Genomic DNA, 12,713 nt, shown 5'->3' on the forward strand with positions numbered 1-12,713 from the left:
ACATAGGTACAATACTATTAACTAGACCACAAGCCTTATTCAGATTTCACCAGCTTTTACATGTACACATTTGCATGTACGTGTGTGCATCATTCTCCACAATTTTATCTAATATACAGATTCATAACAGAACAATCAAGTTACAGAACTGTTCCATCACCATCAAACAACTCCACCGTAGTCCTCTATAGTTGCACCTCATCCTCTCATCCCTTGCCTCCTGTCCCTATGCCCTGGCAACCATTAACTTGTTCTCCATAACTATAATTCTAGCATTTGGTGAAAGCTATACAGACAGTTACACAGTCTGTAATTTTTTGAGATTGGCCCTTTTACTAAACTTAAGGCACTTGAGATCTATCCAAGTTACTGTAAATATCAATGGTTTGTTTCTTTTTAATGCTGAGTAGTATTCCACTGTATAGATGTACAGTTTGTTTAAACATTCACCTGTTGAAGAATGTTTGTTTCCAGGTTTGGAGTATTATGAATAAAACCGCATGAACATTTGTATAAAGCTTTTTAAAAAAATTAATTTGGGGGCTTCCCTGGTGGCGCAGTGGTTAAGAATCTGCCTGCCAATGCAGGGTACATGGGTTCGATCCCTGGCCCAGGAAGGTCCTACATGCTGCAGAGCAACTAAGCCCTTGTGCCACAACTACTGAGCCTGCGCTCTACAGCCCGTGAGCCACAACTACTGAGCCCGCGTGCCACAATTACTGAATCCCACGCACCTAGAGCCCGTGCTCTGCAACAAGAGAAGCCATGACAGTGAGAAGCCTGCGCACCGCAACAAAGAGTAGCCCCGCTTACCACAACTAGTGAAAGCCCTCACACAGCAATGAAGATCCAACACAGCCAAAAATAAAATAAAATTTAAAAAATAAACTTAAGTTCTTATTTCTCTGGGATAAGTGCCCAAGAGTGCAATTGCTGGGTCATAATGATAAGCATATGTTTGGTTTTATAAGAAAGAGCCCAACTATTTTCCAGAGTAGCTGAACCATTTTATATTCCCACTAACAATGTATGAAAGATCCAGTTTCTCCACATCCTCACTAGTATTTAGTATCATCATTTAATAGTAATAGATACTGCTATCTATTACTATCTATCTAATAGATAGTATTATCACTAAATAGTAATAGATGTATAGTGATATTTCATGGTGAATTTAATTTGCATATCTCTAACATCTAATAACATTAAACATTTTTTCATGTGCTTATTTGCCATCTACATAACCTCTTTGGTGAAATGTTTGTTCATGTCCTCTTCCCATTTTCAAATTATTTGTTGGTTTTTACTGTTAAGTTTTGAGGGTTCTTTATATGTTCTAGATAGATGCAAGTCTTTTATCAGATAGACAGTCCTTGCTTTGTACAGATCTGATATGCACCAATTTCAACCACAGTTTAAATAATACTAGTCTCCCAACATGACTCAAACTTCAGTTGCCATCAATATACTTAACTTTAATTGCATTAAGTACCAACTTTGCTGCTAGCTCTTCAGTCCATAAATCACTATGTAAATAACATAAATGCCAATCATGAACAGTGGCTGATCACATTTATTTCAAAATCTGACAGTGAACTATCACTGTGCATCCATTATGCAGTTCACACACAGATGTCAAGTGTGTGGTTATATGGCTTCCTCATCCCCCAAGGACAAACCCATGTAACATTTCATAAAAATGGATAATCAAAAGAGAGAACTGATCAACAAAGTTGAAAGCGCAGCAAAGAAACAAAAAGTGGTAACTCTGGTAGTTGAACATATATTACTAAACACACATGGAATTATAGATGATGTCATAATTTTTGCTACAACTATCAAAATAATTTTAAAACTTCAAGAGAAGGATAGTCTATTACAGTCTCCTTTATTTTTATTCACTTCACTGTTCTTTCTTCCCAATGGTCCATGTTTTCTTCTGTTATTATTTCCTTTCTCTTTGAAAAATATTCTTTAGTCATTCTTTTAGGTAGGTCTGCTGGTGATAAATTCTTTTAATTTTCTTTTGTGTGAGAGTGTCTTGATTTTCTCCCTGACACTCCTGAAGGAGATTTTCATTGGCTACAGAATTCTGAGTGAACAATTTGTTTTTTTCAGCACTTGAAAAATATGCCACATATTTTTGGCCTTGTGATTTCAGATGAAAAAGATGCTGTCATTCAATCATTATTCCCTATTGATAGTATGTGGTTTCTGTCTTGCTACTTTCCAGATTTTTTTTCTGTCTTTAGTTTTCAGAAGGTTGACTGTGATGTGTCATGGTATTGATTTCTTTGAATTTATCCTATTTAGAATTCACTCAGCTTCATGAATCTGTGGGTTTATATCTTTCACCAATTGGGAGAGTTTTCCATCTTTATTTCTTTGATTATTTTCTCAGCCCAATATTCTTTCTCCTCTCCTTCTGAGACTCTGTGACACAAATCTTAGATTTTCTGTTATAATCCTACAGGTCCTTAAGTCTCTGTTCATTTTTTTTTCAATCTGTTTTCTGTTACTTAGATGACTTTTTATCTGTCTTTAAGTTCACTGATTCTTTTCTTTCTCATCTCTATTCTACTAGTAAGCCTATCCAGTGATTATTTTTCTAATTTTCAGTTGTATTTTTCAGTTCTAAAATTCTATGCTGTTCTTTCTTATGTCTTCTATTTCTCTGCTGAGATTATCATTTGTCTCAAGAGTGTACATAACTGCTTGAAGCATTTTTATGATAACTGCTTTAAAATTCTTGTTTGATAATACCAACTCCTGGGTCATCTCACTGTTGGCATTGGTTAATTGTCTTTCCTAATTCAAGTTTTGATATTCCTGGTTCTTGGTATGATGAGTGATTTTTGGTATACTAGGCATTTTGAGTATTAAGTTATAAGACTCTGAATTCCACTGAAACTTCCTTTACAGTAGGCAGTCACAGTTTAGGTTTAATATGTTGGTTCTGGTCTTGTACAGTTGTGACCCCAAGACAATTTAGTTTTCACAGAATTTGCAGTGTTATTTTGGTCTGCTTCCTGTGTGTGCTACCTAGAGCTAATCTAAAAACATGGGCAGTATTCTAGTTCCATTCTCAAATCTGCTGTGTTAATTCTGGTCAGTTTCTCTTGTGGGTTACTAGGGAGCATTCCCAGAACTTCATATGCAAAATTCCTTTCTCCATCTCCCTTCCCTCCAAAACCCTACCACCACTCTTCTTGTTAGGAGAAGGAAGAGCATCACCTGCCACTGCTGCACACTCAGCATTGGGAATGGAAGCCCTTCCTTGGCCTCTACTGACATCACCTTGGCAGGGTAACTGAAGCACTGCCTCATCACTGCTGATCTGAGGGTAGAAGTTCGGGCTCCTCACTTATCCCCATTAACACTGCCCCGGAGTAGAAAGCCGAATGCTGACTTACGCTGCCTTGTTCCCACCAGATGGAGGGTAGAAGTACAGACTCTCCATTCACCAGCCCTCTGGCATCGCTGAAGCTAAGAGAAGTGAAAAACTACCTTGGTGCTGCCAGGGAGGGGACAGACATTCAGGTTCCCTTCTTAGCCTCTGCTGACACCACCCCAACAGAAAAAGCAGCCTGCTACACGCATGTGAAGGGTGAAAACCAGGCTCCACACTTGGTCTCTGCTGGTACTACAGCAGTGGGAGAAGCAGAGAATAGTCTTCTACCACCGGGCAGAGAGTAGAAATTCAGGCTCTCTGCTCAATTCTCCCTGACACCACCTTGATTGAGGTAGAAGAGCACTGCCTCACACCATCTATTGCCACCAGAGGGGGTGCAAGTTCAGGCTCCCCACTCAGCTTCTGCTGACACCACTCTGGTGGAGGAAAGAGAGTACAGCTTTGCTATATTACACCAAATGGGAGGTGGAAATACAAGTTCCCCATTCAACTCCCACTGGCACTAAGGGAGGTCTTTGGCTAAAGCAGAATAAGTATTGTCAAAAAGTTTTTTGTTCTATTAGGCTGCCCTTTTCCTAGTTCTATCTTATGAAGAGCAGGCCTTTCTTAGGGCCTTTTCTCTATCTGTACCTGTTGCTATTTCCAAGATACGGGCTTCTCCAGTGCCCATTCTGGGATACAGAGAGGGCAAAAAGAAAGCCAAGGAACTCACTGCCATGTCATCCCTGAAATTCCAAGGTCCCTATCTAATCCACCTTCTTCTTCTCACCTTTAAAGTCTTCTTATATTTGCTTTTAGTATTATGTCCAGGATTTTTAGTTGTCCTGAGCAGGAAGAATAGGGAGAAATGAGTCTATTTTATCTTGTCCAGAATCAAAAGTTTAAGAAGGCCATATTTGGGGGACCTCCTGGTGTTCCAGTGGTAAAGAATCTGCCTTCCAATGCAGGGGACGCGGGTTCGATCCCTGGTCGGGGAACTAAGATCCAACATGCCACGGGGCAACTAAGCCCACGCGCCTCAACTAGAGAGAAAAAACCCACACACCACAACCAGAAAGAGAGAAACCCACGTACCACAATGAAGAGCCCGTGCGCCACAACAAAAGATCCCACAGGCCGCAGTGAAGATCCCTCGTGCCACAACTAAGACCCAATGCAGCCAAAAATAAATTAAATAAATAAATATTTTTTAAAAAGAAGACCATATTTTTTAATGGAGCAATTTATAGGATATAGGTAAATAACAGCTGACGTGATAAAACATAAAGCATCAAGCAATTTGTATGATAGTAGGGGGATAAAGAGATCAGGTTCAAAAACAATGGCCCAAATGTGTTGGGTAAGACAGAGATTTTCCACAAAACAAGGGACTCTGGGGGCTTTGCTGGTGGCGCAGTGGTTGAGAGTCCGCCTGCCGATGCAAGGGACACGGGTTCGTGCCCCGGTCCGGGAAGATCCCACATGCTGCGGAGCGGCTGGGCCCGTGAGCCATGGCCGCTGAGCCTGTGCTCCACAACGGGAGAGGCCACAACAGTGAGAGGCCCACGTACCACAAAAAAAAAAAAAAAAAAAAGCAAGGGACCCTGGGAAGGACTGATTCACTTAAATCTAATAAGTTACCAATGGTTATAATGGAATTGATGCCCTTCTCCCAAAAAAATAAGGTAAAAAAAATTAACTCAATTGGTTGAGATATGATACAATATCTCACAGTATTGTCTTTATAAATAGTAAAAGTACATCCTGTACTTGCAAGTCACCATGCAAAGATTTTGTTTAAAGATTGATAAACAAAAAGTATTATGGTATCTGCAGCCAGGAGCTTGAGACATGTAAGAAACTCCCCAACCTACTTCAAGTTAATTTATTTGCCAGTCCCAATGCATTGGCAGGGAGCTGAGTCAGTCCAGGAAGGATACAAATGAAAATGAGAAAAAGAACCTAGGACCCAGCACCTCAGTGAAGGAGCTAACAACCTAAGTGCCACAGAAGTAAAGAAACAGTGTGGCAGCCATAAGTCAGAAGTGGCAGCTGACTCAAATCAGCTGGTACAGGAGTGTCATATTTGGCTATCATTATTGGGATCTCCCCTTGCACAGGGAAAGAATTTTTTTTTTTTAACATCTTTATTGGAGTATAATTGCTTTACAATTGTATGTTAGTTTCAGCTTCACAACAAAATGAATCAGTTATGTATATACATATATTCCCATATCTCTTCCCGCTTGCGTCTCCCTCCCTCCCACCCTCCCTATCCCACCCCTCCAGGCGGTCACAAAGCACCAAGCTGATCTCCCTGTGCTATGCGGCTGCTTCCCACTAGCTAACTACCTTACTTTTGGTAGTGTATATATGTCCATGCCTCTTTATCGCTTTGTCACCGTTTACCCTTCCCCCTCCCCATAGCCTCAAGTCCATTCTCTAGTAAGTCTGTCTTTATTCCTGTTTCACCCCTAGGTTTTTCATGACATTTTTTTTTAAATTCCATATATATGTGTTAGCATACGGTATTTGTCTCTCTCTTTCTGACTTACTTCACTCTGTATGACAGACTCTAGGTCTATCCACCTCATTACAAATAGCTCAATTTCGTCTCTTTTTATGGCTGAGTAATATTCCATTGTATATATGTGCCACATCTTCTTTATCCATTCATCCGATGATGGACACTTAGGTTGTTTCCATCTCTGGGCTATTGTAAATAGAGCTGCAATGAACATTTTGGTACATGACTCTTTTTGAATTATGGTTTTCTCAGGGTATATGCCCAGTAGTGGGATTGCTGGGTCATATGGTAGTTCTATTTGTAGTTTTTTAAGGAACCTCCATACTGTTCTCCACAGTGGCTGTATCAATTTACATTCCCACCAACAGTGTAAGAGTGTTCCCTTTTCTCCACACCCTCTCCAGCATTTATTGTTTCTAGATTTTTTGATGATGGCCATTCTGACTGGTGTGAGATGATATCTCATTGTAGTTTTGATTTGCATTTCTCTAATGATTAGTGATGTTGAGCATTCTTTCATGTGTTTGTTGGCACTCTGTATATCTTCTTTGGAGAAATGTCTATTTAGGTCTTCTGCCCATTTTTGGATTGGGTTGTTTGTTTTTTTGTTATTAAGCTGCATGAGCTGCTTATAAATTTTGGAGATTAATCCTTTGTCCGTTGCTTCATTTGCAAATATTTTCTCCCATTCTGAGGGTTGTCTTTTGGTCTTCTTTATGGTTTCCTTTGCTGTGCAAAAGCTTTGAAGTTTCATTAGGTCCCATTTGTTTACTTTTGTTTTTATTTCCATTTCTCTAGGAGGTGGGTCAAAAAGGACCTTGCTGTGATTTATGTCATAGAGTGTTCTGCCTATGTTTTCCTCTAAGAGTTTGATAGTTTCTGGCCTTACATTTAGGTCTTTAATCCATTTTGAGCTTATTTTTGTGTATGGTGTTAGGGAGTGATCTAATCTCATACTTTTACATGTAGCTGTCCAGTTTTCCCAGCACCACTTATTGAATAGGCTGTCCTTTCTCCACTGTACATTTCTGCCTCCTTTGTCAAAGATAAGGTGACCATATGTGCGTGGGTTTATCTCTGGGCTTTCTATCCTGTTCCATTGATCTATCTTTCTGTTTTTGTGCCAGTACCATACCGTCTTGATAACTGTAGCTTTGTAGTATAGTCTGAAGTCTGGGAGCCTGATTCCTCCAGTTCCTTCTTTCGTTCTCAAGATTGCTTTGGCTATTCGGGGTCTTTTGTGTTTCCATACAAATTGTGAAATTTTTTGTTCTAGTTCTGTGAAAAATGCCAGTGGTAGTTTGATAGGGATTGCATTGAATCTATAGATTGCTTTGGGTAGTAGAGTCATTTTCACAATGTTGATTCTTCCTATCCAAGAACATGGTATATCTCTCCATCTATTTATATCATCTTTAATTTCTTTCATCAGTGTCTTATAATTTTCTGCATACAGATCTTTTGTCTCCTTAGGTAGGTTTATTCCTAGATATTTTATTCTTTTTGTTGCAATGGTAAATGGGAGTGTCTTCTTGATTTCACTTTCAGATTTTTCATCATTAGTATATAGGAATGCCAGAGATTTCTGTGCATTAATTTTGTATCCTGCCACTGTACCAAATTCATTGATTAGCTCTAGTAGTTTTCTGGTAGCATCTTTAGGGTTCTCTATGTATAGGATCATGTCATCTGCAAACAGTGACAGCTTTACTTCTTCTTTTCCGATTTGGATTCCTTTTATTTCCTTTTCTTCTCTGATTGCTGTGGCTAAAACTTCCAAAACTATGTTGAATAAGAGTGGTGAGAGTGGGCAACCTTGTCTTGTTCCTGATCTTAGTGGAAATGCTTTCAGTTTTTCACCATTGAGGATGATGTTTGCTGTGGGCTTGTCATATATGGCCTTTATTATGTTGAGGAAAGTTCCCTCTATGCCTACTTTCTGCAGGGTTTTTATCATAAATGGGTGTTGAATTTTGTCAAAAGCTTTCTCTGCATCTATTGAGATGATCATATGGTTTTTCACCTTCAGTTTGTTAATATGGTTTATCACATTGATAGATTTGCGTATATTGAAGAATCCTTGCATTCCTGGAATAAACCCCACTTGATCATGGTGTATGATCCTTTTAATGTGCTGTTGGATTCTGTTTGCTAGTATTTTGTTGAGGATTTTTGCATCTATGTTCATCAGTGATATTGGCCTGTAGTTTTCTTTCTTTGTGACATCCTTGTCTGGTTTTGGTATCAAGGTGATGGTGGCCTCGTAGAAGGAGTTTGGGAGTTTTCCTCCCTCTGCTATATTTTGGAAGAGTTTGAGAAGGATAGGTGTTAGCTCTTCTCTAAATGTTTGATAGAATTCGCCTGTGAAGCCATCTGGTCCTGGGTTTTTGCTTGTTGGAAGATTTTTAATCACAGTTTCAATTTCAGTGCTTGTGATTGGTCTGTTCATATTTTCTATTTCTTCCTGATTCAGTCTTGGCAGGTTGTGCATTTCTAAAAATTTGTCCATTTCTTCCAGATTGTCCATTTTATTGGCATAGAGTTGCTTGTAGTAATCTCTCATGATCTCTTTTATTTCTGCAGTGTCAGTTGTTACCTCTCCTTTTTCATTTCTAATTCTATTGATTTGAGTCTTCTCCCTTTTTTTCTTGATGAGTCTGGCTAGTGGTTTATCTATTTTGTTTATCTTCTCAAAGAACCAGCTTTTAGTTTTATTGATCTTTGCTATTGTTTCCTTCATTTCTTTTTCATTTATTTCTGATCTGATTTTTATGATTTCTTTCCTTCTGCTAGCTTTGGGGTTTTTTTGTTCTTCTTTCTCCATTTGCTTGAGGTGCAAGGTTAGGTTGTTTATTCGAGATGTTTCCTGCTTCTTAAGGTGGGCTTGTATTGCTATAAACTTCCCCCTTAGAACTGCTTTTGCTGCATCCCACAGGTTTTGGGTCGTTGTGTCTCCATTGTCATTTGTTTCTAGGTATTTTTTGATTTCCTCTTTGATTTCTTCAGTGATCACTTCATTATTAAGTAGTGTATTGTTTAGCCTCCATGTGTTTGTATTTTTTACAGATCTTTTCCTGTAATTGATATCTAGTCTCATGGCGTTGTGGTCAGAAAAGATACTTGATACAATTTCAATTTTCTTAAATTTACCAAGGCTTGATTTGTGGCCCAAGATATGATCTATCCTGGAGAATGTTCCATGAGCACTTGAGAAAAATGTGTATTCTGTTGTTTTTGGATGGAATGTCCTATAAATATCAATTAACTCCATCTCGTTTAATGTATCATTTAAAGCTTGTGTTTCCTTATTTATTTTCATTTTGGATGATCTGTCCATTGGTGAAAGTGGGGTGTTAAAGTCCCCTACTATGAATGTGTTACTGTCGATTTCCCCTTTTATGGTTGTCAGTATTTGCCTTATGTATTGAGGTGCACCTATGTTGGGTGCATAAATATTTACAATTGTTATATCTTCCTCTTGGATCGATCCCTTGATCATTATGTAGTGTCCTTCTTTGTCTCTTCTAATAGTCTTTGTTTTAAAGTCTATTTTGTCTGATATGAGAATTGCTACTCCAGCTTTCTTTTGGTTTCCATTTGCATGAAATACCTTTTTCCATCCCCTTACTTTCAGTCTGTATGTGTCTCTAGGTCTGAAGAAAGAATTATTTTTAATAGCAAAAAAAACAGTAACTGAAAACTTAAATAATCTCTTGCTTTTACATTAAAAAATATTTTCATAATATTCATACTTTTCTACACTAACTGAATTAGGGGTAAGAATGTCATTAAAGAGAGCAAAGAGAAGAGACAGGGGTGCAGTGGGTCTTCCACCCACAGAGAAAACATGGAACGGGGCCAACTTTTATGTTCCCATCTGCTCCATGTGGAGCTCATGGTGAGAGAATGAGTGGGAATGAACCCAACCCCTGGTCACAGGAATACCAATCTCTGTTCCAGGCACCTAAGCATGCACTGCTCTCCTCTGCTGGCCTCACCTTCAGCAGGTAGGGGATTTGCTTTTCCTCACACCTCTCCACCCACACAGTTAATACACCTGCAGTGGGATATAATTTTATGCATCACCTTCCTTTACCACAATTGCTGCCATCCTGCTACTCACCTTCTCATACCACATACACTCCCCACGTTGGGAGATGAGACTTTGGTAAGATGAGTAAAGACATGGAGACTTGGCCTGCATATTAACACCTCCTCCTGAGGTCCTCTCCAACACACACACACACACACACACACACACACACACACACAGTCCATCTGTCTCAGAAATACTTAGCTCTGAAGGATCTGAGGGACCTAAAGCTTCCTCCACTAACACACAGGCTGTCAAGAACCTGGTGTTGCCTTTCCAAGATACTGCCAGAATTCTGGGGTGAGGGCAGAGAAATATAATACAAAGCAAAGGGGCTTGTGAAGAGGAGAAGGGGGAGGGAGAACTTAGAAAGGTCTGCAAGGCAGACATTGGAGGAGGTTCTTTCAAGGACAGGACTCAAGTGGAAATGTAAAAACTGATTTGCAACATTCTCTGGCTATCACATGAGCTCATGATCCATCTAAGAATAAGACTTCATTCTGATAGGTCAGGATCCATGAGCCATCCCAGACATTAGAGGCGTAACCAAGGGGCTACAATTCTGCCTCTTTCTCCTTTTCAGTCCCTTAGCTTATAAACAAATTTAGAGCTGGAGGAAACCTCAGCCATCTGTTGTACATTTAAGGAATTTGAGGTCTGGAAAAGGTTTGCTATATGTTCAAAGGACTTGGGCCCCTTCCTTCCTGGTCTAGGTCCTCTGTCCTTTAAACTTGTGCCTAATCCAAGTATAAGTGAAGAGATCTGGGTTTTAATCTCTATTCCCCTCACTGATGTCTGTGGTAATGCAGAGTATGGCTCTCTCTGTTTTGTGCTTCAGTTTTCCCAAATATGTAATGGGAAGTTGGATTTTAACGTAAACGATGACAGAAAAGTTCCCAGCGTTTTTTTTAAGAGTCTGTAAAGGGTTACTTATTTGGCATTAACTTACTTGGCTCTTTAAATTATTTTATAATATTATTGTTATTATTATCCCATGTTCACTGCTAAAGCTTCAGGAGACAGTGATTCCCTTCAAGGCCATTCTGCAGGATGACATGAACTCACTATAAACAACATCACAAACCTTGTCTTCCTTTGAACTCTCCATATCTGCCCCCTCCTTGAATTTTGCCAGTGCGCTCTTGAGGTCCTGAGATGTATAGGTATTGGTGTTGATGTCCAGCCTGTCCAAAGAGAAGTTGAGAGTCACAAGGGGGGCACCATCTTTCCCAAGAAAGAAAACCCCTCTGGGTGGCTGGCACTCCAAAGCCAGCTAATCCAGGCCAGCTCTAACTCAGAGCACACTATCCTAACTTTGCCGTGGGTCAGCCAGAAGTCTAACAGGGTGATCTCACCTTGAAGCTAGAGGAGGAAAGAGCTAAAGATGGAGTCACTTCATGAAAGAGGAGAAAATGGCATAAGGCAGACAGAAGCCCACCATGGACAGAGAGCTCTCAACCAGCTACTTGGGCAGAACAAGTCTAGAATGACTGTGCGATGCTGCTCTCTCAGTACGTGCCAGAGTAAGACCTCCTGGAGGATGCTGGGCACAGACAGAGGAAATAACATATACCCTATTTATATTCTTCTAGGAAAGAGACCAACAGGGACCTGAGCCCCCCAAGTGTGTGCCTGACCTGATTTGACGGCTCAGTCTATCTTTACAAAAACAGGTTGGATAAATTCATACCCTTAAGACCAACCCCTGAGCACAGAGTACATGCAGGAGGTATGAGTCAACCTGACAAAGGAATGAGTTTGAGATACTGAGAACTAAAATCGAGGCCAGCCACCTTCCATAGCCAGCCTCCAAGGACAGGGAAGAAAGGAACCAATGTGGACATAATGTCAGGAACCTGGCAGAGACTAGAGTGGTATCCTCACAAAGAGCCCTGGAGCTGATCCAAGCCACAACAATTCATCTTGACTGCAGAGAAGGTATTCATGGGGTGAGGGGGTGGAAGGCAGGTTTTGCCACCAGCACTCACTTCAGTTCAGTTAACAGAGGTAAGAAAAAGAGTGGTACATACAGACTAAGGGAAGCGTAGAAAGTGAGCTGTGCATGACAAGACTGTCCAGCTGGCAGGGCAGGGGGAGGGAGGAATCCAGATATCCCTGGAGATATATCAGAGGCTGGGGAGGAAGGGGCTACTGGACTACCCTCTGTTCCAGGCGAGATGAGTACATCAGTCTCATGGTCCAAGATCCTAGCCAGCCTCAGGTCTCATGAGAGGTACTCACTCAGTCTTTGATTCATCCTAGAGACCCCTTAGGGCCCTCAGAAAAACACTTGACTTCTTTAAACCCCAGTCCTCCTAAACTAAATAATAATAGCTAATCACTCCCATTTACAGACCACTTATCCATGTGTCAGGCACTATGTTAACCCTTTAGAAGTAATATTTCATTCAAATCATTACCACAACCCTACAAGGTAGGAAAGAGAACCCCTTTCCTGTCAGAGAATCACCCACTGCCAGCTGCAAGAGGATGCCACTGCCCTGACCCTTACCCCTAGGAGGGAGTTACGTATTTAGGGCTATAACTTGAGCAGATTATCTCCTCCTTCCTCCAATACTGGGTCAGGATTAATCCCGTCATGTCTGTATATCTGTTTACTGCCTAAAGTCCCATTCTTCAGGCTATCCATCATCACCCACTCTCAGCCCCAACTGCACACACAGAAGTGTGCACATGTGTGG

General features: G+C 40.4%; 1 protein-coding gene across 5 annotated transcripts in view; it reads right to left on the bottom strand.

Annotated features, from left to right (window-relative positions):
• The window catches only part of SIL1 (SIL1 nucleotide exchange factor), a 297,161-nt gene that overhangs the window by 71,852 nt on the left and 212,596 nt on the right, over positions 1–12,713 (bottom strand). For all 5 annotated transcript variants that reach the window (XM_060143692.1, XM_060143695.1, XM_060143691.1 and 2 more), the window contains exon 5: positions 11,096–11,195. In XM_060143692.1, coding sequence (XP_059999675.1) covers positions 11,096–11,195 — 100 coding nt within the window. The remainder of the gene's footprint in view (positions 1–11,095; positions 11,196–12,713) is intronic.

The sequence above is a fragment of the Lagenorhynchus albirostris genome, chromosome 3 (assembly GCF_949774975.1).
Source record: "Lagenorhynchus albirostris chromosome 3, mLagAlb1.1, whole genome shotgun sequence".
Classification (NCBI taxonomy): Eukaryota; Metazoa; Chordata; class Mammalia; order Artiodactyla; family Delphinidae; genus Lagenorhynchus; species Lagenorhynchus albirostris.